This window comes from Scaptodrosophila lebanonensis, unplaced genomic scaffold (genome assembly GCF_003285725.1).
Source record: "Scaptodrosophila lebanonensis strain 11010-0011.00,11010-0021.00 unplaced genomic scaffold, SlebRS2 tig00000110-arrow-arrow-pilon, whole genome shotgun sequence".
NCBI lineage: Eukaryota > Metazoa > Arthropoda > Insecta > Diptera > Drosophilidae > Scaptodrosophila > Scaptodrosophila lebanonensis.
Window position 1 is genome coordinate 2,177,683 of NW_022060573.1, and position 27,352 is coordinate 2,205,034.

General features: G+C 38.8%; 1 protein-coding gene and 1 long non-coding RNA gene across 3 annotated transcripts; both read right to left on the bottom strand.

Annotated features, from left to right (window-relative positions):
• Positions 1–738: 738 nt before the first annotated feature.
• On the bottom strand, positions 739–2,504 carry LOC115628169 (U3 small nucleolar RNA-interacting protein 2). Its single transcript, XM_030524150.1, has 5 exons — positions 2,379–2,504; positions 1,556–2,322; positions 1,304–1,501; positions 1,109–1,245; positions 739–1,044 (listed from the first exon to the last, which is right to left on the bottom strand). Exons 1-5 carry the CDS (start codon positions 2,436–2,438, stop codon positions 800–802), a joined length of 1,407 nt encoding a protein of 468 aa, XP_030380010.1. The 5' UTR covers positions 2,439–2,504; the 3' UTR covers positions 739–799.
• Positions 2,505–24,114: 21,610 nt separating this feature from the next.
• LOC115628184 lies at positions 24,115–25,547 on the bottom strand. 2 transcript variants are annotated; one of them, XR_003995773.1, is made up of 4 exons: positions 25,468–25,547; positions 24,870–25,376; positions 24,498–24,805; positions 24,115–24,438 (listed from the first exon to the last, which is right to left on the bottom strand). It is a non-coding gene; the product is annotated as an uncharacterized LOC115628184 (long non-coding RNA). The 2 variants fall into 2 exon arrangements; XR_003995774.1 differs by having other exon boundaries at positions 24,870–25,306; positions 25,468–25,521.
• Between the last annotated feature and the right edge of the window lie 1,805 nt (positions 25,548–27,352).

The window sequence follows — 27,352 nt, forward strand, 5'->3', positions numbered from 1 at the left end:
TGCCTTATGTGAATACGCAGAAAATGGGTATTTTGGATTTCCCTCCCTTCCCCCTCTACCCCGCAAATCGTAACTCCCGTAATTCTTGGAATTTCGAACTAAAATTTTGCAAATACCCCCAGTTAGTTATTATGTGTCCGTATGCCATGTTTCACTATGATAGACCGATTTGACAAGAAGTTAAAGCCATAAATATATTTGCTGCTGCAGCGCTTCCCGCGGCTGTTGTTGATGTTGCTGTTTGGTTGATTACTAACATGTTTACACAGACACGAATAGATGCGCATAGGCATACATACACTCACACAGACGCAGTTGCTATGTAAATGTGCAATTATACACCCTTTACGTGAGTTCGAATACCGAGAGAGGTAAAATCGATCATTTTTTTTTTTTAATTTTCTTAGTTTTTTTTATTTTCTATAATTATTGTAAATATATGTACAGAATATTTTAAAGTCTCCTGAAAATCAATTAATTTTGCTGCCAATACTGATTCAATGAAGAATAACAAAAAAAAATCATCAAAATAATAGTATCTGAACTATGTTTATAACTTTACTTTTTTTAGTAGCTCATAGCAAAAAGAATAGAGTATAAGTGTGTGGTACAAAATTTATAGCATTAAAATTTTATAAAATACCTGTGCGAAATAGGATTTCCAAAAATTGGATGAAATAGTATCAAATATTCCAAGACCGATTCTTCATGCTCACTTAAACTTAATTACAGAGCAAATACGGCAGAGATATATATTTACACATAGGTTTGGAAAACAAAACATTTTTACATAATTAACTTACGTGAGGGCTGTATTCTCATATTGTAATTTTACATTAACAACAATTATACTATTTTGTGCCTCTTTGTGCCGCCACCAACGACCCAAACGGTGCTCCTTGCCAACAGCCACGTAGAGTTTTGTGCCATCTATACTGAAAATAAGGCTATTTATGAAACCGGAAATGGGTATAATATGGACTGGCTGCAACTTTCGTGCTTGTTGGATGACTTTCCATAGCCTAACGTAACCATCATATGACCCTGCAATGCAAAAATCAAATACTACATAAAAAATGACTACACAAATTTACTGCGCTCTTCTAACCTGATGCCACCAAATCAGTGTTAACTATAACAGCAATGGCGGTAATTCCATTCGCCACGCCATTTTCAGCTATTCCATGCGCCTGGTTTGCCATACAAAGAGGTTTTTTTTTTAACGTAGTCCATAAGCCGATAGATCTATAAGATGTGTACATAATATAACATAGTTTGTGTAAAATAGTAATTTAATAAATACCCGTCCACACCACCAGATATAAAGTGTTCATCGTTTAAAAACTTGACACATTCAATACCATCGCGATGCCCATTGTATATTAACTGCGATTCTTCTTTAATTTTCCAAATGCGCAGAGAGCAATCTGAGCCACCCGCTGTTATAGCACGTTCACGGTCTAAGGCATCTATGCTCGTAACGCCACTCTGATGGCCAAACCTGCAAATAAATCAGGTCAGTATTTACTTTTGAAAAAGTGTAAAAATTACATACAACGTCTCCACGTAAGCCATTTCATCGAGGGACCAAATCTTGACGGACCTATCCTTTGCGACCGAGTACAACTCGTGACTCCCTTTTCGGAAAACTAGCGATGACACGATGTCACGGTGACCTTTAAAAGTCTTTAAATGTTTCATAGTAACAGGGCACCAAATCTGTATATGTGAGCCGCCCTCGGCTAGCGCCAAAAACTTCATGTCTGTCGATAGAGTAATGGCAATAACGTGAGAGCGGCGTTTTGTGCCTGTGTCATGATCTTCGCGTGTCGGTGTGACATCAAATTTTGCAAGTACTTTGCCACTTTCGGTAGACCATTTCAGAACATATTGAGACTTAGCCCCTGTATACAGATATCTTCCATCTGCACTAAGCACTTGTGAACATATGGGTGCGTGGTGCAACTTATGTTTTAACACGAGTCCAACCCCGCACATTATTACACCAGCGGCAATATTACGGTGCAGTTTACCGATACTCTCCAAATACTCAACTTGTAAACGTTGTTCCATATTCTGATTTATCTTCAAACCATCGAAATGTTCTGCTTCTTGAGTTTTTATCTCTGATAGATACTTCTTCGCAAGCCGTAAACGTTTATCTTGGGGCATTTCATCTTCGTCCGAGGCAAGTGGGTAGCCTTCCACTTCGGCATTGTATTCGCTTTCATCACTACTTAATATCTCCTCGTTTACCGCCTTAGGTCGATGAATGGCGTATTCCGACATGGGCTTTTGAGTTGCACTGCTTTCTGAGGTATGCTGTAGAGAGTTTTACATATTTATGCAAATTAAGGGCATATTTCAAGTGTTGTTACCTTACGCTTTTTACTGGATTTACCGCCTGATTTAAAAAAAAAAGACGAAGACATCTTCATTTTTCAGTACAATTCATCCCACGTGCATTGGAACTAGGGATGGGCATCGATATGGAAATATCGACATTACGATGCATCATTTAAGTAAAATCCGATATGAAGTTCAATGCGATATACATCGAAAACATCGATATTTATTACGATATATCTTACATTATTTTTCCCGCTTCTTATGTACTTCGTAATAGAGCTGCGGAAACATCGATGTTTCGATTTTTTTGGGGGAAGAACATCGATGTATCGATGCATCGAAATTCCACTAACAAATTTTCAAACAAAAATTAATACTTGTATACAACATAGGGCACTTCGTTTTGATTTGTCTTATTTATAAAGGTACAAAAGGTTTTAAAACAAACGATATTTTTATAACTTCAAATAATAAACTAAAAACAAGAGAAAGCATAACATAAAAAATTATAGTTAGTGACTAATTTCAGATTGATTTGATTGTTGATCCTTATAAATAGGGTACTTCATTTTGTATTGTCATCTTATTCATAAAGTTAAGTTTTCTTATATAATACGAACGGTTTCAACAAAAAACAATATTTTCATAAATTCAAAGAATATTTTGTTATAAAAGCACAACATAAAAAATATATAATTCATGATAAATTATTTGAGATCCACTAATTTTTGTTAATAAAAATGAGCATGTCTGTATTATATTAGGGGTTTTATTCAAAAATGCAAATTATAGCTTTTACTAACCCAGCTATTCCCGCGATTTTTTTTCAAGTAGTAAAAAACATCGAAAATCGGAAATAAAACATCGATGTTTGGAAAAAATTGCAAAACATCGATGTATCGATTTTACATCGATGTTTCGCCCAGCACTACTTCCTAAAGCTTTTTTGATAGCTCACATTAAATCAGGGTTCGTCAATTCCAAGCAAAACTCATTCGCACGCATGAGAAATTCTGCCGCGGGTCGCCGTGGGTCGCTGCCAACAGCAGCAGAGTGTCGTACTAGCTGGGCTGTAGAAGCCGAGGGCTCGTTCGTGGCAGGCAGGCACTGCTACCCATAAAAATTTTAATTATAATCCATAAGTAGGTATGTGCAATATACATATGTACATACATATGTCTATGTTTCGTCATATAATTTTAGTAAATTTGGCGGAACCGAAGTGAAAACAGTTTCTTTTTTATCTCTATTTAAAGTGTTTCATTACCCTATGGAAAAGAAATATGTTAAAAGCGTATGTTATGAATCTTACAAATATGTTATGTTCTCTATTATTTTAAAATGAAACTCTTGCTTCCTATACCGCTTACATTTGCTGCTGAAATATAATATTTATTAAAAATTCCATTTATTTAAAAATTAAAAAAAAAAAAAAAAAAAAAAAAATTAAGTCAGGTGTCCCGACTTTGAAATACTGTTTATGTTTAAAATGATTATAGGAAATAACAAAAAATTAAGAAAATTAAAAAAAAAATTTGGGTCTATTTTATTTCTCTTAGTATTCGAACTCACGTAAAGAGTGTATAATTGCACATATACAAAGCAATTGCGTCTATGTGAGTGTATGAATGCCTACGCGCATCTATTCGTGTCTGTGTAAACATGTTTCATGAGTCAACCAAAGCATCAGCATTAACAACAGCTGCGGGCAGCGGTTGAGCAGCTCTTGGGCAGCAAATATATTTATGGCTATAACTTCTTGTTAAATCGGTCTATCATAGTGAAACTTGGCATACGGCCACATAATAACTAACTGGAGGTATTTGCAAAATTACGAAATTCCAAGAATTACTGGAGTTACGATTTGGTGGGAGGGGGGGGGGGGGGGGGCGGGTACAGAGGGAAATTCCAAAATACACATTTTCTGCGTATTCACATAAGGCATCTTGGACTAAAATTTGGTGTCCCTAGGTCTTATAGTGTCCGAGATATAGGCTATTATACGAATGGAAAATCGGGAAAACCCCCATAGGGGGGAAGTGGGGGGTAAATCAAAAAAATAAAACACTCGTATTGCGTACAAATTAAGAAGTTCCTCATGTTGGTAATTATTATGTTCGACCGACTAAGGATTTATTATTCAATAAATACAGTGCTTTGTTGCACTAATAAAAGACAAGAGCTCGTGTATTCCGAACGGTTTAATATCCAAAAATCAACTAACTGCTAAGAACATTATATCTTATAACTAAAGCTAGCCCTGTCCCTCGAGCAAGCTGACACTGCGCCTCGTGCATGGTGTCGCATACATCGCGGAGCGTTGCACTCCGCAATGCCGGTTTTCGTTGTGCAATATCCGCGGACGTTGCTGATCTTGCACTATTATCACGCCGCCTCTGCATGGTCGATTTAGCAACTTCTTTGTCGCTGAGTGGTCGTGTTAACTCCTCCCCCACTTAAGTGAAGGACGTCCTCGGACTCCTTATAACCTTCGATGACAGCCAGGATGTCTTGTTGACTTCGAATCGCCTGCCGCTTCTTGTAGAATCTGAAAGAGGCGTAGCAACAAATAAAAAGGTAGTCACAGTCAATCCAGATATTATGGGCTGCTTTATCAGTTCCTTCTCGATTTCGCCAATGTAATGCGTGTTTTCGATACTCAGTCTTTGTAAGTATGGTAGAGTTAATATCTCCTGGTGGGCTGTTATGTTGACCATCGTTGACGCTGCTGGGCCAGGAGACTTGTTCACATAACTCTTCAGGTTACGGTATAAAGAACCATTCAAAAAGACATCTTCGTCGAAGGTATGGAGAAACGTGCCGGTTCAAATTTTGACTTCGTTATCACTAGTCGTGATAGCCGCTGTTTCGTCGTTGATGATGATGACGCCGTCGTTGATGACCGTGAATGACTCGAGATGGCTGGGTCGAGTGGTGCAATGGGCCGTGCCACCAGAGTGTAGTTGTTGAGCGCACTACTACGTAGGGCAATCTTCTACAGAAAGTTGTTGTGAGCGTAGCGCTGCAGTTTCCGATTGGAAATACTTCATTACCGCAATCGGTTATGATGTTTTCGTCAGCTATGTTAAGGATGGTGTTATTGTGTTGTACAGGGTACAAGAGAATCTTCTTACATATTAAACTTGGCTTAGGGTATTTAATTAGAAAATGTAAAAAATCATTACTTAGTATAACTCTGATTAGGGCTACTTCCATCAAGTCAGTAATGGTAATGTTCGTAGAACGCTCATTGATTATGTTATTTAAATCGTTAGCGTCTAATATTGCTGGGTTAATAATACCAATCTTTGTGAGTGTAACAGATAACATTAAAGTTTCAAGTTCCGAAATTAATATTCTATTTCTTGAGAGCAAAGTTTCGAATAAGTGTTATGTGTTTATATGGCTATTCTTTGAATTCTTTATTAGCATGTTTACTGCGTCTGTTAACTTATTTAGCTGTCGTTGCGTATTTGTATTAATATTTACCTGCCCATTTGCAAATTCAGTGAGCTCCTGTTGTGTGAGTTTCAATTTTTCAAAGCCTACTACCTTTAAATCAGTGCCTAACATACTTGTATTAATGCCTCTGGCGTGCCGATGGTGAATGTCTATTGTTACTAAGAGTGTTCTTGTGTGTCGTATGTGGGAGTCTAGTATCTGCCTCATGTGTGATTGAGAAAAATCGTTCCTCAACTTCTCTGTTTCACCCATTATTTCCGCGTACATTGTTAGATTACTCGAGTGCTTTAAATATTGGAAATCTTTCCAAATTGTCGTGTCTCCGTCCATGATTGGTATGGAGTCCGCGTTCGAGTAGTCAGTCAGTTTAGCGTTTGTCATTGTGACAAGAAGTAGCATAGTCCAGATCCTATGTAAGAAAGGAAACCCATATTATAGTTACCTTATATTATCTTTATGAACCACACTCCCTTTAATCAAGACTGTGGTCCCCAAGTCTGCTTCTACCGTTTCTTCATTGTACAAGGATGTTAGTTTATTTCCCAGTCTCCTATTTGATCTTACGAGGACACTGTCCCCTACTTGGAAATTTATATTTTGTCTTACTTCGTTTAACCTTTGCATTTGTATATTCAAGCGTCAAGCTCTGGAGGAGAAGAATAAATCACATCAATAGGTCGTTTGTCGGTAACTGAATGTATTGTTCGGTTGCATTCTATAGTTGCCGGAAGTATGAGTCCGGTTGTATCATCAATATTTCTTCCAGCTCTCAGATATCTTGCGATTTTAACAAGAGTACTATGGAATCTCTCTACCTGTCCATTCGAAGTGCTATGAAGCGGTGGTGCGTTTACAACCTGAACGTAAAATTGATTATTTGGAAGTGGTTTTATTGTTTCTGATTTTATGGAAGGTTCGTTATCGCAATATATTGTTTTAGAGTACTTGTAGAAGCTCATGAGCTCCAAGATTGCCGATTGTGTGTCTATTATTGTTCTGGAGGCGATAGATTGGACAATCGAAAACTTTGAAAGCTTGTCTATACAAGTGAGAAAATATTTCTTGTCAGTTGAAAATATGCCGACGTGTAATATCTCGCCCACACGCAACGGAATAGGTGACTCTCCAAGTACCTGTTTCTGAGGGTGCCGCTCATACTTCTCTTTTTAACAAATTCTGCAATTTGCAACAACTTCGTTTGCAAGTTGGGTTATCTTGGGAAATAAATAATCTTGGAGAATCTGTTTTACGTTTTCTTAAGCGGCCCTATGAGCTCTATTATGCTCTGTGACAACTATTTCTTTCTGCTCGCCTTTATTCAAAATATCGGTTACCATATGTTTTCCATAACGGATTGTCGTCGTAGGGTATATATATATTTGTGTATGTTGAATGATTGCTAGTATTGGTAGTTCGCAGAAAATTGCGTTTGCTACGTCCTTCCTCACCGCGTCAAATACCCTCTGAATTAACGTTTCTCTACCTGATAAATGTATGAGGTGACGTGTTTTCTCACCAAACATAATAACAGTCCTATCTGAGGCAGATCCACTTTCTTCTATTACTATTTGGTACCGAAAGCAGTTGACTGGTTTGCCTGTTGATTCAACAGTGTAAGTGAGTGACAACTCGCTATGTATCGTGGCAATATCGGACTGTGCATCTTCCTCCAAAGTGTGGATGTTTTGTCTTGACAATGCATCTGCAACGCAATTTTCCTTCCCTGGCTTGTAAAATATTTGAGCATTATGCTCGTCAATGTAAGCTTTCCACCGCTTAATTTTTGCGTTAGGGTTGCGGATAGAGACTGCGAATGTCAGGGGTTGGTGGTCGGTAAAAATATTTATATTTTTATACTCTGTACATGAAATGTACAGAAGTATATTAGGTTTGCGGGAGCTGAATAATGTAACAGGCAGAAGGTGGCGTGGCAGACCCCACAAAGTATATATATTCTTGATCAGCATGACAAGACGAGTCGATCTAGCCCTGTCTGTCCGTCTGTCCGTCCGTATGAACACCTGGATCTCAGAGACTATAAGAGATAGAGACACCAAATTTTGCATAAAGATGCCATATGTGTGTATTCTATACGAGTTTGTTTTATTTTTTTGATTTTCCCCCCACTTCCCCCCTATGGGGGTTTTCCCGATTTTACATTCGTATAATCGCCTATATCTCGGAGACTATAAGACCTAGGAACACCAAATTTTAGTCCAAGATGCCTTATGTGAATACGCAGAAAATGTATATTTTGGAATTTCCCTCCCTCCCCCCTCTGCCAAGTTTCACTATGATAGACCGATTTAACAAGAAGTAATAGCCATAAATATATTTGCTGCTGCAGCGCTGCTCAAGCGCTGCCGGCGACTGTTGTTGATGCTGGTGCTTTAGTTGACTGCACACATGTTTACACAGACACGAATAGATGCGCATAGGCATACATACACTCACACAGACGCAATTGCTATGTAAATGTGCAATTATACACCCTTTACGTGAGTTTGAATACCGAGAAAGGTAAAATCGATCAACAAATTTTTTTTTTTAATTTTCTTAATTTTTTTTATTTTCTATAATTATTGTAAACATATGTACAGAGTATTTCAAAGTCGGTACACCCGACTTTAGCTTTGTTACTTGTTTACTCCGTACAAGTAATTCCTGAGGTTCCTTGAGCCCAAACTATAGCGAGCAACTCACTTTCGTTTGTGGCGAAATTCAGCTCTCTCTCCTTTAAAGTCCTAGATATCATAGTTATGGGTTTTCCGTCTTGAGACAAGACTGCCCCAAAACCAAAGGACGAAGTGTCGGTTGTTAGGTCAAACGGCTTCTTATAATCGGAATAGAGTAACATTACATTTTCGGATGAAAGAACCTCTTTAGGCCTACTGAATGCCTTTTGCTACTTGCTTTTGGTCGAAATTTATTGGTATTTTCTTTGACTGGCCAGCGTTAACTTTTCCATTTTCTCCCATTAAGATATCACTCAAAGGCCTTGCTATTGATGTCTTTAATAAGTCTTGTCTTTAATAAGTCTTGTCTTTAATAAGTCTTTAAAAGAGCACCTGTAATAACTTGCCAATCCAAGTAAGGATCTGACATTGAATAGTTTGGTTGGTTGAAAAATGCTTGGTGCATTCTTCAAGCCAAAAGGAAACCTGCAAAATTCGCATTTCCCGTTTCCCACTGAAAAAGCTGTTTTTTCTCTATCCCCTTCCGAGAGTAGGATTTGGTGGAAGCCTGACTTTAGGTCCAACGTTGTGAAATATTTTGCTTTCCCCAAGGTTGACAAAATGGAAGTTATATTTGGTATAGGATTATTTGTCGTCTATTGTTTTTAAATTTAATTTTCTGAAGTCTATCACTAATCTTTTCTTTTTATTCCCATGTTTGTCAGTTCCTTTTTTATCAACGACCCATACGGGGTTGTCGTATGGTGACCTTGATGATCTGATTATGCCATCCTTGAGCAAGTCTCGCATTTCGGAATTTACAAAGTCTGCTACGCCCATGGGCGTAGTGGATAGTGCCGACTATGTTTGTGTTATAGGGTAAAGCCGGATTAGTGTCAATTTACAATTCTCAGAAACTATTAGAACTAGAATAACCAAACTCGGTATCCAGATTCTCCTAAGTCCGAGAAAGGACGAGTTTGTGTTTTTTTTTGTTACAAGAAGTTATAGCCATAGATATATTTGCTGCTGCAACGCTGCCCGCGGCTGTTGTTGATGCTGGTGCTTTGGTTGACTGCTAACATGTTTACACAGACACGAATAGATGCGCAAAGGCATTCATACACTCAAATAGATGCAATTGCTTTGTATATGTGCAATTATACACCCTTTACGTGAGTTCGAATGCCAAGAGAGGTAAAATAGATCCAATTTTTTTTTTTTAATCTTCCTAATTTTTTTTATTTTCTATAATTATTGTATTATAATTATGTGCAGAGTATTTCAAAGCCGGGTAAGTTTATATATGCGTTCAATTCAAAACAACAGTTTGCAACAATGTGCAACAGTGGAAAGAAAATTATAATTAGTTTTGTTAAAATAATAAAATACCTTGCAATGTCTGTTTGCTAAAATAACCATGAAATATATTTTAAATATGTAATCAATAATTTTATTTTTTAAATACCCATATTTTTATAGCCTGCACCCAAAGCGTAAAAGGCAAAGTATATATATTATTGATCAGGGTGACAAGACGAGTCGAGCCCTAGGTAGGTCAAGTTTTTTTTTCTGATTAACCCCCCCTCCCCTGCCATTCGTGTTTTTCATAACTCTGGTAATTGCTGAAATTTGGCAATTACATCCAGTTAGTGCTAATGTGTCCGTATGCCAAGTAGCAGCTATTATTGTTGATGCTTTGGTTTAACTTTGTGCTGCATACATACTCGCATATAAACACGCACAGACACTATTCGGATGTAAATGTATGCTGTTGAAACTGTACATGAACTTGTCTCCACTTTTGTATATACTTGTATGTATTGAATAATTTGTTTTTAATTTAATTAATATAATTTGTTTGGTCCAACAGCCAACGCCTCATAAATTTTAACTTAAACCATTGCTCTGCACAGCATGAGGCGTTTTTAACGTAGTTATCACGCCACGCTTGTTACTTTTACTTTTCGTTTGCTCATTTGCCTTCTGCATAGATTTAATTAGGCTGCTGCAGTTTGGACACAGCTTGTTACTATTTCGACTTCAAAGAAGCCAGTTACCATTTCGCCTTTAACGAACCCAGTTGTCGTTATTGTTACGTCGCTACTGAAGTCAGCTGTCGTTGCTACTTCGCCTATTCTTGTACATTATCGAATTCGGCAGCGCGCGGATATTTCGTGTTATTATTTTGAAGGTATTTACTTCAGAAAAAGCTCTGTAGGTCAACATTTCTGGTGACCCCGACGTGATTAATACTCTACCGTCGGTTAAAAGAGAGTATTAAAATCTCGTTCAAGTGTGTTCAAAGTGTACACATTTGAACTCGTGAATGTGTTAATATCATCGATTTACATGCTTACATAGTTACATACTCGCCTATATATATATATATATCGGGGGTTTGCATTGTCTTTGGCGGGTTTTTTTCACTCAATATAGCGTGCTCTTTTGTGTTGTGCATTATGGCAAACGAGGAATCTTTTACTACGCCTCCGGTTGCTGCTAATAAAGTGCAAGTCTATAAGCACAAGGTAGAGTCGCTTTCTCAACCCGTGCAAAAGAAGCATAGTGCCGTGGACGGTGATAAAATTAACATTTTGACCGTGTCGACCACTTATGACAATATTCTCGATAAATTGTGTCGATTAATTCAGTGCATGACGAACTCGAGGAATTATGTTTCGAAGAAATTGGCAGTCAGCTGCGAGAGGACTTTTGTGAACTAGTGGCAAGTCTGCAGACACGGATAAAATCCCAAATTCGTCTGCGTAACTCTCAGTTGCCCACCTGTTCAACTCTCCGGTCGGTAGCTACAATCGGGCAGCACCCTTTTGCTACCAGAGTGCGACTGCCTGACCTCAAATTGCCTACCTTCAGTGGATCGTATACCGAGTTGTCAAACATTGAGAAGCTGCAGCATCTGCAGTCATGCCTAAGGAGCGTTGGAATTTTGTGGCCCTAATAATCGTGCATACGCTCCTTCAAAAAGTTGACGGTGTAACTCAAAGTAGTTAGGAGGAGTATACATCGCAATGCACGATTCCCTCGTGGGAACAGTTTTCGAAATTTCTTGAACGGCGCTGTCAGACTATGGAAAAAGTGGAGCATGCTATGGCAACACGAACGCCTGGCTCACAGGTTGGAAAGATCAACAAAATTACTAACACCAATAATAGATCGTTTATTGCTACTAACAACAATCGTCCTGGCTGCATATTCTGTGACGAAGCAAGTCACATGATCTATAATTTAAGGCTTGGCATTAAAGAGGCAAAAAGGCTTACACTCTGCCTTAATTGCTTAAGGAGAGGGGATCAGTATAGAACGTGCACTGCTTCCAGTTGCCGTAAGTGTCGTTCAAAGCCTCACACCCTGTTGCATATGGGAAACTCTGGCTCGATTGCACCAAATGCTCAATTGCGACCCAGCTGTTCACATGGCTGATCCAATGCCATCCACGTCTACTTACAGCGCTACAGATTATCCGTCGTCCGCATATCCTGTCTCTCTTGTGCCCAGAATCTCGGTAGCGATGTAGTGCTTCTAGCTACAGCCATTGTCGTGGTGAGAAATCGTTCGGGCACATTGGTGCCATATCGTGCACTGCTCGACTCCGGGTCGCAGTCGCACATCACGTTTCACAAATCAACTTGATTTGAGAAAGTCAAGGTCCATCGCACATACCTATGGAATTGAAGATTGCAGTTTCGACACGGATGGCTTTGAAGTCAACCTTAATATGCAATCACGAGTCACGGGATATTCTACTAATATCACTGCGCTGGTTGCATCTAAGATCACTAGTTGCCAGCCAAGCTTCACATTCGATGCGTCAGCTTGGCGCATACCGTAAAATCTGCAATTGGCTGATCCTGATTTTTTTAAAAAGCGGCGCATCGATTTATAGATTGGCGCTAGCATCTTCTTTGAATTGCTTTGCATTGGCCAAATTAAAATGTTCCCGAATCTACCAGTCTTGCAGAAAACTCGCCTCGGTTGGGTTGTTTCTGGTAGTTGCAGAAAACCACATTCGTCCACATTACTGTCATCGCATTGTTTTCAGACTACAGAAGCAGAAACAATTGCCAGCATTGATAATATTGTTCGTCAGTTTTGGGAAATAGAAAATTATTCCACCTCGCAAATCAAGCGCACCAAGGAGGAGCTTGTTTGCGAGACGCATTATAAGGAAAACTTCTCAAGGCTTAAATCAGGCGTATATTCTCTGCGTTTGCCTAAAAACTTAGCCGGGATTTTTTGGGAGATTCCTATCTACAGGCACATCGTCATTTTTTAAACTTGGAGCGCAAATTGGAGAGTCGCCCACAGGTGAAGGTCCAGTATGCAGAATTTATCAGAAAATATCTGGATTTAAACCATATGTCGCTCGTTAGTCCAGATTCCCTTCATCTTTGCAAGTACTACTTGCCGCATCATTGTGTTTTTAAAGAAGACAGCACAACGACCAAACTTCGGATCGTTTTCGATGGATCAGCTTCCACATCATCTGGATATTCTCTAAATGAGATATTAATGGCTGGGCCCACAATACAAGCTTAGATTTCGCACTTTCCCAGTAGCTCTAACTGGTGATATTTGTAAGATGTATCGCTGCGTCCGCGTAACTGAGCCGGATAGCTACATGCAGTGCAATTTATGGCGAGATTCCCCGAAGGAAGATGTGCGAGTATACAAATAAGATACCGTAACTTACGGTATGAAGCCGGCATCATTCTTATAGGTTCGTACAATGCAACAGCTTGCCATTGTTGTCTTTATGTTGATGGCATTTTACACTTCGCAAAAGGTGCTCTAATGCTCCTGCTGTGTTAGTAGATATTCCCGATCAAGACAAGGAGACGTTATAAATGTTTAGTTATATCAAAAAGGCACTAGACCTCGCACTAGGGATCCCTCAACAGACATTTTTATATTTTCTTTCTCGTCCACTCAATCAGCTTCTAAGCCCAGTATCCCAAATACCGTATAATGTTAAGAACAGACGCAAATGAAACCCTAATAAACGTGTCACCATTTCTAACTAAAAAAATAATAAAATTTGGATATTTTCGAGTTTGAGTAAATGTTCTCTATTTTCAGTTTTCGGTTAATTTCTCCCTAGCCTGCCTATAGTCGAGTTCAATACCTATTGGGGTTACGGAGCTATTATTATTATTATTAATTAATTCTATTTACAATTCCAAATTGCAAACAGCTTATGATTTAAGCTATGTTTACAATATGTTTACTTAAGTCTAGATTTATTTACAATTGTTTTTTATTTATATATATATATATATATATATATATATATATATATATATATATATATATATATATATATATATATATATATATCAGTAACGATATATGGTAACGAATGCATTTGTTTGATAAATGTTTTTGGGTGAAGTTAGTTTTTCTCTTGTTGATTCCAGGAATTTGGTTCTTTCTTGTGAAGTTTGGTACAGTCTAGAAGTATGTGGCTTATAGTTATTCTGGTGTTGCAATTTGGGCAAGTGGGTGGTGGCTGTGAGTGAGGTTGGTGTGTCCGAGTCGGAGCCGCAAAAATTTTATTGTGTCTAGTCGTTATAAATTCAAGCTCGGTATATTGTTGTTTGTAGTTTTCTCAGAGTTGACAAATTTATAATGTTCGGAGGTGTGGATCCATAGCGTGCTGCTGTGGTTATTCAGTTCTTGTATAATGTGTTTTCGTACGTCTGATGCAATGAAGTTCTGTTCTATTTAAGTGAAAGACCCACATAAAATAGAAGATCAATTTTTGAGGTTTTGTCTGCCATTTCGTTTCCCGATATTTGACAGTGTCCTGGAACTCTGATAACTAGAAATGTAATTTTGTATGAGATCAAGATATTTCTTATTGAATTTGAGTAGTAGTTTTGGGTATTCATATTGTCTATTGCTTCCGACTTTGAGTCGGAACAGATTGCGAATTTACCAGTTTGTTTGGCTGCATATTTGCATGCTGCGAGTATGGCTGAGATTTATGCTGTAAAAAAGGCTATTGTTATACTCTATATACTATATTAGGTTTGCGGGAGCTGAAAATGTAACAGACAGAAGGAGGCGTGGCAGAACTCACAAAGTATATATATTCTTGATCAGCATGATGAGACGAATCGATCTAGCCCTATCTGTCTGTCTGTCCGTCTGTCAGTCTGTCCGTCTGAACACCTGGATCTCAGAGACTATAAGAGGTAGAGACACCAAACTTTGCACAAGCTGTGCAAGTTTGTTTCTTTTTTTTGATTTTCCCCCCACTTCCACCTATTGGGCTTTTCCCGATTTTCCATTCGTATAATCGCCTATATCTCGGAGACTATAAGACCTAGGAACGCCAAATTAGTCCAAGATGCCTTGTGTGAATACGCAGAAAATGGGTATTTTGGAATTTCCCTCCCTCCCCCCTCTCCCATACAAAGTACGATTTTCTCTAACTCCCGTAATTTTTGGAATTTCTAAAATTAAAAAAATTTTGTAAATACCCCCAGTTAGTAATTATGTGTCCGTATGCCAAGTTTCATCAAGATAGGCCGATTTAACAAGAAGTTATAGCCATAAATATATTTTCTGCTGCAGCGCTGCCCGCGGCTGCTGTTGATGTTGCTGTTTGGTTGATTACTAACATGTTTACACAGACACGAATAGATGCGCATAGGCATACATACACTCACACAGACGCAATTGCTATGTAAATATACACCCTTTACGTGAGTTCGAATACCGAGAGAGGTAAAATCGATAAAAAAAGTTTTTTTAATTTTCTTAGTTTTTTTTTATTTTCTATAATTATTGTAAACATATGTACAGAGTATTTCAAAGTCGGGACACCCGACATTAGCTTTTTTACTTGTTTTTTTTTTAGTTTTTTTACTTGTTTTTATTTTTGAGCTGTTGCAGAGTTTTGTCCCACCATGGGACATCAATTGTATGATATATGTGTGTCTGAGGAATGGATTGATATACACTTTGTAAAACTATCCTGACTATATTTGCTGTATCTTGGTTAATTTGTTGGCTGGGTTGTTTTGAATTTGAGTATTTCTCTGTGAGTTTTTGAAACAGTGACCAGTTGGCCTTATTTAAATTAAATTTAGGTTTACTTGGCTATTTTCTTGGAATATTGTTAGATGGATGCGGAAGTGGTCGCTTCCTGAGATATAGATGCTTGTTTTATGTATAGAGTGGCACCGGGGGGTGCTATAGTGAGATCGATGTGTATGAATGTGTAGTGTGTTGCAAAATGTGTCGGGGAGCCGTCATGGAGAGTAGTAACGGAAGATTGATTTATCTCTATATATATAAAACAGTTTGTCCTGACTGACTGATTGGTGATCAACGTACAGCCCAAACGGTAAAAGTTAGGAAGCTGAAATTTGGACTTAAGTATCCTTTCAAAGTGTAAGTGCCCACTAAGAAGGGATTTTGCTAAATTCGAGCTCCAAAGGGGGGAAAAGTAGCTCCAAAGTTTGTATGAAAAATCTACAATTTTCATCTGTTTAACTTTAAACATAGTTTGTTTACTCTCAGAATTCCAAGGAAAACTGTATACTTGGTTTTTTAAAATTTTTTTTGGGGACTGAAATATGGGAGTTTTACTGTAAAAAAAAATGGGGCACAAAAGGAAACCGCGTCAACAGCTAACAGCCCAAACGACAAGAGCTATGAAGTGGGAATTTGGGCTCAAGGATCCTATCATAGTGAAGGTGCCCACTCAGATTTTGGAAAATTCAAGCTCCAAAGGGGGGGGAAACGAGCTCCAAAGTTTGTTTGAAAATTCTGAATTTCTGCACCGATTAACTTTAAATTTGATTTTTATAATCTATAAAAGAATACAAACAAAACTGCATACTCAGATTTTCGAAATTTGTGGTGGAGCTTAAATTATTGGGTTTTTAATATTTATTCACCTTTTCAAATGAAATGTTTGTGTTATAAATTTTGTCCGATCGATTTCAAATTTGGGTAATGTAATCTACGTAACTAAATCTACAACTTTGCGTTCAAAGATTTTCAAAATATGCATTCTACAAATGCAGGCAGAACAAACAATACAAAATATCAAACAGTAGGGGACAACTAAGTATACATACACACATACAAGCAGCTGTTCGTTTAGTTGCGTGCAAGCAATTGAAATAGCCAAAGTAAAATGTGAGACACACATACATATGTACACATCTATGTATGCATGTATGTTCATTCGTCTTGCACTGACAGAGCAAGAAATGTTAATTAATTAAAAATTATTTAACATTTTTAAAAGTAATTTTTTCTTTGTTTAGTACATTTGGCATTGGTTTGATTGTAATAAATAATGTTCTATGGTTTTAAATCATATTTTTAAAACTAAAAACAACAACAACTGCAAGTCATTGGCTCGCGCTTCTTCTTTCGTTTTGATCATTTACGCCTGTTAATTTCAAAGGCAAAATGTCAAAAGTTTACAGTTACCGTCGCTAGGCAACGACTGCGTAAGCGATAGTAAAGCAGAAACCGAAAGCGGACCTACGTATATTCTTCTTCACGTTGCGGGCAGATGTACATATGTATGTTTGTTCTAATTGATCTCAATAAATTATAAGATGTTATTATTTAAATTTTCGGTTAATTGCATTCAAACTACGATGGAATTATTGATTGTATCGACGGATTCAACTATCGATAGTTTTGATGCTCTAACACAGAGCATCCGACACATGCCCATCTCTAGCATCTCAGCTGATCGCATATTTACAGCGACTTACCGTTTTAGTGTTAGCTAACAACGCTACAAATATACTCTGAACAAATCTAAGAGTCATTTATCGTTAAGCCTATTTTGTGAGTTTATTTATGCGATTTACAAAAGCAGAAACACACCATTTACATTCACAACAATCATATTTGGAATTGAAAACACAAATTAGTGTTGAATTAAAAAATGTAATACATACTTATATATGTATGTATATAGGCGGATAACGCCTGCATGAAAAATTTAAATGTATGTACATATCAGCGTTGCTGAACGCTGTAATTTTGGCGGGACGTCCCGATTTATAAATCAAAATTAAATGTCCAGCGTCGGACTTTTCGGGGATAACTCGACCGTGCGTACAACATGCTGAGAAAGCACACAGTTACGTCAGGACTGGCAGTCCGCCCGGTGCGTAACGAAGATATGTGCATATGTATGTACAATATGTACGTATAACCATACATAGTACTTATTGTACTATATTTGCTATTTGGAAAATGAACTCTTTAAAATACTTTAGAGAGCATCGAAAGAAGAATATCATATAGTAATTTAACTTATAATTTTAAGCACATTTTACTTAGCCCAGCAAAGACGGGCAAGACCTGCTAGTAAATTTAGAGTTTACCGTTCAGACCGTGTGGGGCATGCGGGGGGTGTAGCTATATATGTTAAAAATAATATCAAAGTTAATGTGATTTGCAAACAGCCAGTAGACAGCAATATTGAGTACTTGTTTTTGCAATTATCAAACAGTAGAAATATGGAAAGCTTATTAGTCTGATGTGTGTATAGACCAAACAGAAACACTGACTACACTAATTTCTTGAGCATTCTCTCCTCTATGTCCCTGAAGCATAACAATATTGTCCGGGCTGGAGATTTCAATAGCAATATGCTTCTTGAACGACATTTAAAGGACGATATGGTGTCTCTTGGCATGAAGCTAGTAAACTCTACAGTACCTACACATTTCTCTAACACCTCTGATACCCTTCTTGACTTATTTTTTGTAAATGACACTGAAAAAATTCTCCTATTTGACCAGTTGTCCGTACCAGCTTTTTCCAAACATGACTTGATTTTTATAACTTACGATATATTCCTGGACCACACTGACCACTCATTTAGTTATAGGGACTTTAGGAACATTGACCATAGACTACTGTTTGACTTCTGTGATAACTTGAATTTTAATGATATTTACCTAAAACCCACTGTAGACGAGCAGCTCCAACTGTTTAATGACAATGTTGAGCTACTGTTCAATACCTTTGTGCGCTGCGGCACAAAGTAATCAGGCCTGTAAAACATGAATGGTTTAATAGGGATATCGAATGTGCAATCAAATGCAGGGACGACGCATATAAAAAGTGGAAAAGGTACAAGACAACGGCTCACTTATCGCAATATAAGAAACTGAGACGTAGAGTTGGGCTGAAAATTATGAATGCGAAGCGTGCTCACTTCTCCTTGAAATTTTCATCGGTCACCTCGTCCAGACAAGTTTGGGCCGAAGTTAATAAGTTAGGGATCGGAAAAAGTAGACCTTCTTTATGTATTGATGTCGACGTGAATGAACTAAACAACAAATTTGTACAACTAGCAGTACCTGAAGCCCTTGAAAATACGTACCTGAATTCTACCTCGTTATTAAACTGTGATACTTCTTTTAGTTTTATGTGTGTACGTCAATGTGATGTCTTAGATGCAGTTCTTAAAGTGAAGTCCAACGCCATTGGCCTTGATGAGTTACACCCCAAATTTTTAAAATTATTGCTTCCGAAAGTCTTAAATTATATAACTCATATAGTAAACTCAGTGATTACGACATCGTGCTTTCCGTACAAGTGGAAATCAGGAAAAATTATTCCTATCCCGAAAGGAAGCAATGACTTCAGGCCAATCACAATTCTACCATTTCTATCAAAAGCACTTGAACACTTAGCAATTACATGGTAGAAAACTCACTCTTGAGTGATAAACAATCGGGCTTCAGAAGTAATAGAAGTTGTATTACATCATTAATTAAAATTACCGACGATATTAGGAAAGAAATGGACGACAGTAAGGTAACTTTCCTAACCCTACTAGACTACTCAAAAGCTTTTGACTCTGTTAATCATAACATACTGTGTACGAAATTAAAAAGACTTTATAATTTCTCTGACTCAGCTACTAATCTTGTCCAGTCATATTTGTCCTGTCGTCACCAAGCAGTAGTTACTTCGCATAATTTTTCGTCTTTTTTATTCATAAATCGTGGAGTCCCTCAGGGGTCTGTCTTAGGGCCACTATTGTTCTCAATTTATGTCAATGACCTTCCATGTTGTGTGTCTAATTCCGAGTTACACATGTATGCTGATGATGTCCAGATGTATGTTAGTCGTCCGTTATGTAGAATAGATGAATGTATACGTGTCTGCAATGATGATCTCTTCAAAATCAGCAAATGGGCAAGTATTAACGGATTGGAGGTCAACCCTAAAAAGTTAAAATGTTTAGTAATATATAAAAAAAATCAACACACTCAATCTTGAGCAAGTACGCCTCAACAATGAGTATGTAGAGCAGGCAATAAACCTGGGAATAAATATAAACCAAACATTAACTTGGTGTGACCATGTCAATAAGGCAGTAGGTAGATTATATAGCGCACTAAGGCGTCTGTCTTTGACGCAGAATTTTCTTCCTATAAAACTAAAGCTCCTTATTGCCAAAACATGCCTGACACCCTTGCTATTTTATGGGATTGAACTTTTGGATACTGCGATGCAGTAAGTCAAAACAAATTAAAAGTAGCCTTTAATAGCATAGCACGGTACATTTTCAACATTCAAAGAAGAGATTCAATAACGACATACACCAATAAAATATTCAATCTGACCCTTGACTCCTGGATTAAGCTTAGAACCCTAATCTTCTTGCACAAAATTATTGCACGTAAGGAACCAAATTATCTGCACGACAAAATTGCTTTCACGACATCAAGAAGAACGAACAATATAGTTTGCACTAAATTTAAATTAGCAATCTCGGAAAAACATTTCTTTATTTCTGCTGTTCGTCTGTGGAATGATCTTCCGCATAACCTAAAAACAATTAGCAGCGAGACGCACTTTAGAGTTCAGATTCTAGCACACTGACAAAACATTAACTAAATTAACGTTACCAAAAATTATAATATTAACGACACACTTAGTTTAGTAGGCAATTTAGATTAAGTATAAAACTATTAAACTATTCAATTAAAAATATATAATTATAAAGAATAATGAAAATGTTTAATGTGAAAACTAAAACTATGATTAAATTGTAATGACTAGCGTAATAATTTAAAAGTAACCGATACTTGTAACGCTAGGATAAGGTTAATAAATAAATAAATAAAATAAATAAAATAAAAAATAAAAAAAAGTGTTGTAGCTCTGGGAGTCAAGTCAAGATGCCTTATGTGAATACGCAGAAAATGTATATGTTGAAATTTCCCTCCCTCCCCCTTCCCCACCTTCTCGTAACTCCCGTAATTCTTAGAATTTCGAACTAAAATTTTGCAAATACCCCCAGTTAGTTATTATGTGTCCGTATGCCAAGTTTCGTCATGATAGACCGATTTAACAAGAAGTTATAGCCATAAATATATTTGCTGCTGCTGCGCTGCTCGCAGCTGTTGTTGATGTTGCTGTTTGGTTGACTGCTAACATGTTTACAACAGACAAGAATAGATGCGCATAGGCATACATACACTCACAGAGACGCAATTGTTATGTAAATATACACCCTTTACGTGAGTTCGAATACCGAGAGAGGTAAAATCGATCAACATTTTTTTTTAAATGTTCGTGGTTTTTTTTATTTTCTATAATTATTGTAAACATATGTACAGAGTATTTCAAAGTCGGGACACCCAACTTTTGCTTTATTACTTGTTTTTTTTTCAATGACTTTGAAAAAACAAGTAGAAAAGCTTAAGCCGCTTGACTATGTGTATGTACTCGTTCTGTGCGAGCATGCATGCAGCACAATGTTGAACCAAACAGCAACAACAACAACAGCTGCGGGCAGCGTTTGGCCAAATATTATATATATGGCTATAACTTCCTGATAAATTAATAATGAAACTTAGTATACTGATACATAATCACTAACCGGTGATATTTGCCAAATTCAAAAATTTTAAGAATTATGGGAGCTATGGAAAATTATGAATTATGGGTAGGGAGGAAAGGAGGGAATTTCCTGCGTGTTCACATAGTGCATCTTGGACTTAAACTTGCAGTCCGTAGGTCAAATAATTGATGGTTCGCGAAAGTTGGGTTGTGTGTATATGTATATTTATATTTTCTTTGTCGTGACTTCAATAAATTAGGCCTGAAATGTGAGTGAGTGTTCTAACAAAAGGCATAGCTAACATTGCGCTGTACAGCAATGAGTGCGTTTGTTTGTTGTAAATGTAGATGCCAGATGGGCTACTTAACTAAAGCGAGTGATGTTGATGTATGGCAAAATCAAATGGTTCACAAAAACTTTATGTAAAAAAGAAAGACTTGCGTATTTCTATGCACGATTTATTGGCTTAAGAATAAGCACAAACATAAGAGCGGAAATTGCAATTATGCTGCTCGCAGGCAGCTGCAGTGTACGAATTTTTCTCTTAAGACTATACGTTGATTTCAATTATAATTCTCTTAAATACTTATGACTATTTAAAACTAAGTGAAATGCCTTTACAATGTTACTTTACATATCAAATACAGCTTATATTATTTGTGTTGTCCTCCAATAATGGGGTTGTATCCCTGATTGTACCATAGATATCTGCGTAAGTTTTGGTACTTCTTTCTATTGGGATGTTTTGTTTTGGTTGGGTGACTTGGGTGTGATTCGATAGTTTGATGATTTGGGTAGTTGTAGTTGATGTTGTGTGTGTGGGCCCCGAGCAATGGCTTGAGGATGGCTTCGCTGGTTGTTCTGCGGAGATTTTTGCATATAGTGTAGGTTGATGGGTGTGGCGGGAATTATATATTGAGAGGGCAGTTTTGTGGTCTACCTTTTCTAATGTTTTTATAGTTGTAAGTTCTTTTTGTTTTACAAAGGCTGGGCATGATTTATCAAACGGACTTTGGTTTGACGGTTCATATTTGCAGTTTATTCAAAATTTGTCCTTGGTACAAGTCGTCTTTAGTTGTGCATGCTGTAGGGCTTTTGCAATTGGTAGATGAGTGTCAAAATTTTAGACAGTTGCGGCATCTAAGCGGGAGACGTATGCATGGAGAAATTTTTAGGAATGCAAAAGTAAGCATGGTGACGCCGGTTTCTTTGAGTATGAAGTTCTCTTTTTCAATATTTTTCGCACTTCTACAATCTTTTTTGTTTTTAGCTCTTCCATAATTATTGCTTCGTTGTTTCGGAGTTAGTTTGAATAGATTACACCTTTAGAGAAGTTTTGTGCTCGTTAACTATGACAGGGAAGTCGGTGAAAAAAGTTCATTTCAAAAATTTACGTGCTTACATAGTTTTTTTTGTTTTGATTAACAGCGTTCCTGCTTTTGTGTTTAACTTGTGTCCACTTTCCCGTAGCATTGGTAGCCGATCACTTATTTATTGCAAATGAATTCACTTTTTCAAAATTGGTTGTTGGTTCTCGTGATTGTGATGTATTTTGGGTTATTGTGTTTGTTCATCAAAAGACTATTAAATTCTGGTGGACGAATTTTGATTTTTGCGTGCTGTGTTTGGTGGCTGTGCAAACCTCGCAACTTGCTACGTATCTCCTTACTAGGGCCACCATTCCGCGCCAGAAAAAGAAATTTTGGAGGCGCTCCACTTTGATTTTTTAAAGGAGATCGTCAAGTTTGCTGTCTTTAATGCGCCCGCCACGTCCAACAATATCCTGCAGCGCTCAGCGAATGTCCTGGATATAACTAGCAGGTCGTCCAGGTAGACAAAGACGTAATTTCGAAGTCTCTGGGGAATTACTTTGTCTGTTATGCGACAGAGCCGCTGCATGCTCTCTCCATGTGATCTCTATAATCACCGAATTTGGAACTGTTGCTGCAGCCCATAACGGAAATTCGGTCAGTCAGTCTCGCCAGAGGTACTTATGTATATCCAGTACCAATCTTTTGCCCTTCCACTCACCAGACAATGGAAGTCTCGCAACACGTCCGCCCATGACCCCTGGTACAGCGACTGTGCAGGTGCAATATGAATTCCGCCACAGGCATACTCTTGGCTTCGCCATCGAAAACTAGGCCCTACTTCTGATGTGGACGACGTCGGGCCGGGGATCACTCACCGCATATTCGCCTATATGGTCTGTGTACGTCAGGGCCCAGATTACCCACAGCCCAGCTGGAATCTGCTACTTTTCGAGTGGTCCAATTTAAACGCTGTCACTGCCTAATTGATTTCAACGATTGATGACAACGACGCGCGCTATGCCTCGTGCGCCTTCGCTAATGCCATGTTTATAGCGGAACAGATCTCGCTAGGTAGTGCGGACTCGGCTCTGCCTCCCTTTTAATCGATGTCAAGCTCACGCGCCTTTAAAGGCGACCTCGCCCATACTTGGCGACGATGCCTCCCCGACAGGTAAATCTGCCGGTCTCTCCCCCTTCAAAAATATTAAATGAGGTGGGGAGTCCAAACGCACCAATTTCCTATACCAGCTAAGCTCCTGGCTGCGCCTAACTCTTCGGATAATGCTCGGATTTAAATTCATTCATAAAGAAATCCCCTTACTCCGAATACCTCACCGAATATAGACCGATGTATAGGCCCCTGAAATGTACGGTTATTTATATGGTAACCGTGTCCTTATACTAGTACCCGACGATTGTGTTTAAATAAATATACATACATATATTTATGTGTGACAATTATGGCAATGTACCTCCATATATATATTAGAAATCTCGTAAATAAATAAACAACAAAACTATGAGTATATGTATATACAGTATATAAAGATGCAAGATTTGATTGTTTGTTTGTGTTGAGGTGGCAGCGGCCACTGTCAACTCGCTGCTGCTATCAGCTGGTGCGGCCACTGTTTGCCTGATGCTGTTATCGCTGCCTGCGTCGACGTCGGCGACGCGCGAGAGCGCTGCCTCGTCAGCTGTGAGGTGACAGCCGCTGCTTCGGCAGCCTGAACCTTTTTTGTATTTCGCCTTGACACTTGCGAGAAACCTGTGAATAAAGAAGGAGCTGTATATTTGAAGTCTACTTGAACCGGTGGTTTTTCTAACATCAAAGTGACCTGAGGAGTTTTCAGCAGCTTCGATACCACTTCGGCGCCACACTACAACTTTTGGTCCTTCGAGCCGGATCTCTTTGTTCGCCTCCTCGTCTCCATCATTTTGCGTGCAAGTCTCCGCTCGCCTCAGCACGTTCTCGGCGCCGTGGGACACCCAGGAAAAAAAGCAGCTAAGTTAAGATTCTTCCTTTGCATCTACATACATACATACATACCGCCATTTTGTAGTCGGTCCATGTGCTGAGTTCCAGTTCAGAAGTGTGCTCTGCTGCATACACGCATCACGGGTCCCTTCATTACCTGCAACATCAGCAGATCCGTTTATTTTGGCGTATGTAGCCACGAAGATTCCACAGTCACTTACCACCATATTGACTGCACGTCCGATGCGGAAAGCAAAGGCTGAAAAGTTTTCCTCCTCTCTTTCCGCCCCCAAACGTCACGCGTGGCCTTCTAAGGCCTACTTGGCCATCACCACTGGATAGACGCACCCGAAGCCATCTGCATATTTGATACAGATTTGTCGTCAGCCCGCCGTTGCCGGCTATCACGCATGCAGTATCGTTTAGAAAACTAAACGCGTCAAATATTAGGCGCACAATAATTGCGCAGATATTTTTTTTTTTTTTTTGGTTTTAAGTTACCATGATACCCTTGGGTATTGTGGAATTATTTGGCCGCCCACTTATTGGTAAAGTGGAAATTGCCACGAGGGTTATTTCGTAGTGTTTGCTTGTCTTTAAAGTTTTACATTGATTTCTTTTATAAAGTTGAACAGTGAATTGTACTCAGCTGTGGCCGCTTGCTTGAAAAAAGTGTGCACATTGTTGTATTTTGCTAGTAATGTGTAATGTTGACGTGCTGTGTTATGCTTTGTGCATTCGAAAATAACATGTGTTGAGTTGCAATTTGAACACCGTTCGTTAACAGCTATTGGCATACACATTTATTGGCATACTTACGTGCAACCGAACCGAGTCATCGTCAATTTACGAGGCAACTTTTTCACTTAAAAATTGTAATTGCCTATTAAGCAACAAGTGATGTGCAGTCTCGCAGAATTGGAATTATCGGGAATAGTAAAAGTCATTGTCATCGGAAACTGATGCGAATATAAGTCACAGTCACGAGAAACAGCTGAATTATTAAGCTCGATAATTAATGTACAACCAATTGCTCCTGGCAGCAGTTACTTTGTCACGTCAGTAATTCAACAAATAAATGAATAATGAAAATAAACAAATTTAAATTGTATATATTGGTCGCTGCGTTTGTTTTTAAGTTTTATGCAAGGATAATAAGCAAAATTAAATTTGTGACCGGTTGCCACGCCTCCACCCAACGTAACAGGAATCTAAAGCGGAACTTTTGCTGTCTACGTTTACTCCGTTTGGGACATTTTTCTGCCGAAATTATTCAGCCCCAGTGGAATTAAAAAGTTGTCAGTGGAATAATATTTCGTTGCTGGATTTATTATTCGTTTGCGTGTTACTGCTGCCTTTACGTTAAGCTTTAGTACTTATTTACGTGTTACTGCTGCCTGTACGTCAAGCTTGCAAGTTCACATTATTTGGCTCGTGTGAGACCCTATTATGCCAAGTGAAGGCAAAGAGGATACGAAGAAGCCATCGGTCGGTTCGTCTACTTCTCACCACTTGGTCGTTCCCTCTTCTGCAACACAATCCCGTTCGGTTCTGTAGACAGAGCTTCACCTTCTACCTCAAATAGAGTCAGTCCGAGTCCACAGTTGCCGTGAAAAAAGTTTCGCCTGCCGCTTCCAAGAAAAGCAGCCCTCAGCCGTTGTCTTTGAGTACAGCTTCGTCTCCTGTTCCAAAAAAGACCAGCGTTTCGCCACAACTGTCCGTGAAGGTGCCTAACACCGTCACGACTTCCCCGACTACTAGATCAGCCAGTGATAAGTCCTCGAAGAGTATCAGAATGGCATTAAATGACTTCATTTCGGTTAGCGATAACCTAAGCATGTTCGAGACGCGAATTTCTTTACAATCCGCCTCGGACGCATCACTTGCCAAGCTCAAGATCCGCTTGGCCCAAGTCCGCATCCTGTGGGAGAAGGTCGAGCATGAGCGTGAGCGCTGCTTCCGCGTTCTATATCAGTTGGAGTCCAACGACAAGCAAGCAATGCAGTCAAAATATGAGTACTGCTATTCCGTTTCTGAGCGGTGCACCTACCTGCTCACTGAGCAGATTGAGAGGACGTCCGCTCCAAGTACTAATCCAGGGTTTCTTCTGCTCCACCAAATTGCCCCGTTTGCCCCTTTCGTTATGGGAGCAGTCACTCCAAAACAAGACATCCCCCCCTGGGCGGATATGAACCAGTTTCTGTCCGATCGCTATCGCACTCTCGAGGCGATAGATGATGTGAGACAGAGCCCCAACATTCGCCAAGCCAACTCAAAAGGAGGCACCTTCGCGAAAGGTCAATTCTTTCGAGACGAAGGTCAGCGTAAGGACGCAGACTTGCAAACTTTGTTCCAAGGAGAAGCATGCAGTTCTTCTGTGCCCACGTTTCTTCGCAATGACGGTGAAGGAGCGTTCCGATGTAATTAAACAGCAGAAGCTGTGCGTGAACTGCCCAGCTTAGGGACTGCACGAGTCAGCACACTTGTTCCGTGTACAAGGTACGCCACCACACCTTGTTACACCGTGGGGCCCGTCCCCCGCCCGTGCCATCAATGTCGGCTTCTCCGTCTGCCTCCTCTACCATATAGTGTTCAATAGAACCGTTTCGGGCCTCACCACCAAGGTGTGCAGATTTAAGTTGATTTCGTCCACCAATTCTACAGTTGAGATAGAGACCTCAGCATTTGTCCTTCCACAGTTGGT

Bases quoted from the DNA above. Each gene is read 5' to 3' on its own strand.
- LOC115628169 (XM_030524150.1), bottom strand. From the start codon at position 2,438: ATGAAGATGTCTTCGTCTTTTTTTTTTAAATCAGGCGGTAAATCCAGT. The intron at 2,323-2,378 runs GTAACAACACTT...AACTCTCTACAG, and splicing joins AATCCAGTAAAAAGCGTAAG to CATACCTCAGAAAGCAGTGC. The intron at 1,246-1,303 runs GTATTTATTAAA...CACATCTTATAG, and splicing joins ATATCTGGTGGTGTGGACGG to ATCTATCGGCTTATGGACTA.